At 38.0% G+C, this 1,463-nt stretch overlaps 1 protein-coding gene across 1 annotated transcript; it reads right to left on the bottom strand.

Moving 5' to 3' along the window:
• Positions 1-365: 365 nt before the first annotated feature.
• Positions 366-1,070, bottom strand: LOC138890116 (uncharacterized). Its single transcript, XM_070173476.1, has one exon. The coding sequence runs from the start codon at positions 1,068-1,070 to the stop codon at positions 366-368; it is 705 nt and encodes a 234-aa protein (XP_070029577.1).
• Positions 1,071-1,463: the final 393 nt, after the last annotated feature.

Here is a 1,463-nt window from a genome sequence, read left to right as displayed (position 1 = left end):
GCAAAGCAATTCACGTTAGTTTTCAAAAATTCAATTAACTTACCTCTCATACCTTGGCTAAGATTGGCTCCAACATAGACTTTTTTATTAGGCCATTGAGTAAATAACATGACAAACTCTAATTCCTCTATTGTTGTTTTGATATTTTCATTCTCTTTTGGTTCTTGAATGGTATCAGCCCTTGAATCTACATCTGTTTGCCCTTGTTCAGTTAAGGTTTGTGTTATGGTGGCCTCAACTGCCTTATGTGATTGCTATTTACCTTCATTTCTCGTGCTTGTATCTGCAACAGAGTTGATAGCCCTGACTGTATGTTGATCTCCATGAATTTGATAGATTTCCCATGGCGATGGAAATTTAATAACTTAATGCAAGGTTGAAAGAACAACATCCATTTCGTGGATCCATGGTCTCCCAAGAACCATGTTGTAAGCCATCTCTATATCTACCACCTGGAACTTTGTATCTTTAACGACTCCTTCAGCGAATATGGTGAGTGTTACCTCTCTTTTCATGAGGACACTAGAATTATCAAATCCAGATAGAGTATGCGCCTTTGGTATCACTTTATCTTCAACTTGCATCTCACGTAATACTCTTAGTAAAATAATGTTCATGAAACTACCTGGATCAATCAAAACTCGTTTCACATTAGTATCATGTATAATTAAAGATATTACCAATGCATCATTATGAGGGGTTAATATGCCATCTGCATCTTCATCATTGAATGTAATGTTGTCTTTCTCTAAAACATGCCGCGCCCGTTTCCCTTGGGTAATTGTTACTTTGGAAATTTTGTTAGCTGCAGTATATGATATACCCTTGACGTCTTCACCCCCACTTATAATGTTGACAATTCTTTTGGGAGAAGGTGGTTTTGGAGGATCATGTCTGTTCTTCATGTAAGCTTGTTTGCCTTTCTCATTGAACAACTCAGTAAGATAGCCTTGTTTTAATAAATGATCAACTTCACTTGGTAAAAATCTGCAATCTACTGTTTTATGTTCGTGGTCATTATGAAACTCGCAGCAATGATCAGGGTTGTGCCTGTTTGGGTTCGATCTCATTTCCTTTGGCCATCGAACCTTATCTCTTATGCTTCTCAAAATGGCTACGAGCTCGGAGGTGCTGACGTTGAAGTTGTAACCACCGAATTTTGCTTTTAAATTTCTATCATCATCTCGTGACTCATAGTTATTTCACTCATTCCTGAATCTTGATGAAGAACCTGATTCTCTGTTTCTTGATCTATGATTGTACCTTTGATTATCCTGCTTTGACCGTGAATCCTTTCCCGCAGATCCCATGTAAGGTTCGTACCTGTTTTTACTGGATCTTTTTTTGGTCTCCGCACGTCTCAAACTTACCTTTTCTTCTTTTTGAAATCGTGGAACAGTATCTTCCTCAATCCTCAGCTTCGTGCTATACCTGTTATAAACATTATTCCACGTTGTAGCCGG

The sequence above is a fragment of the Nicotiana sylvestris genome, chromosome 4 (assembly GCF_000393655.2).
Source record: "Nicotiana sylvestris chromosome 4, ASM39365v2, whole genome shotgun sequence".
Taxonomy (NCBI): domain Eukaryota; kingdom Viridiplantae; phylum Streptophyta; class Magnoliopsida; order Solanales; family Solanaceae; genus Nicotiana; species Nicotiana sylvestris.
Note: the sequence above shows the minus strand (reverse complement) of the source record. Positions and strands in the feature narration are given on the sequence as shown.

Coding starts and splice junctions, on each gene's coding strand:
- LOC138890116 (XM_070173476.1), bottom strand. CDS start 1,070: ATGAGATCGAACCCAAACAGGCACAACCCTGATCATTGCTGCGAGTTT.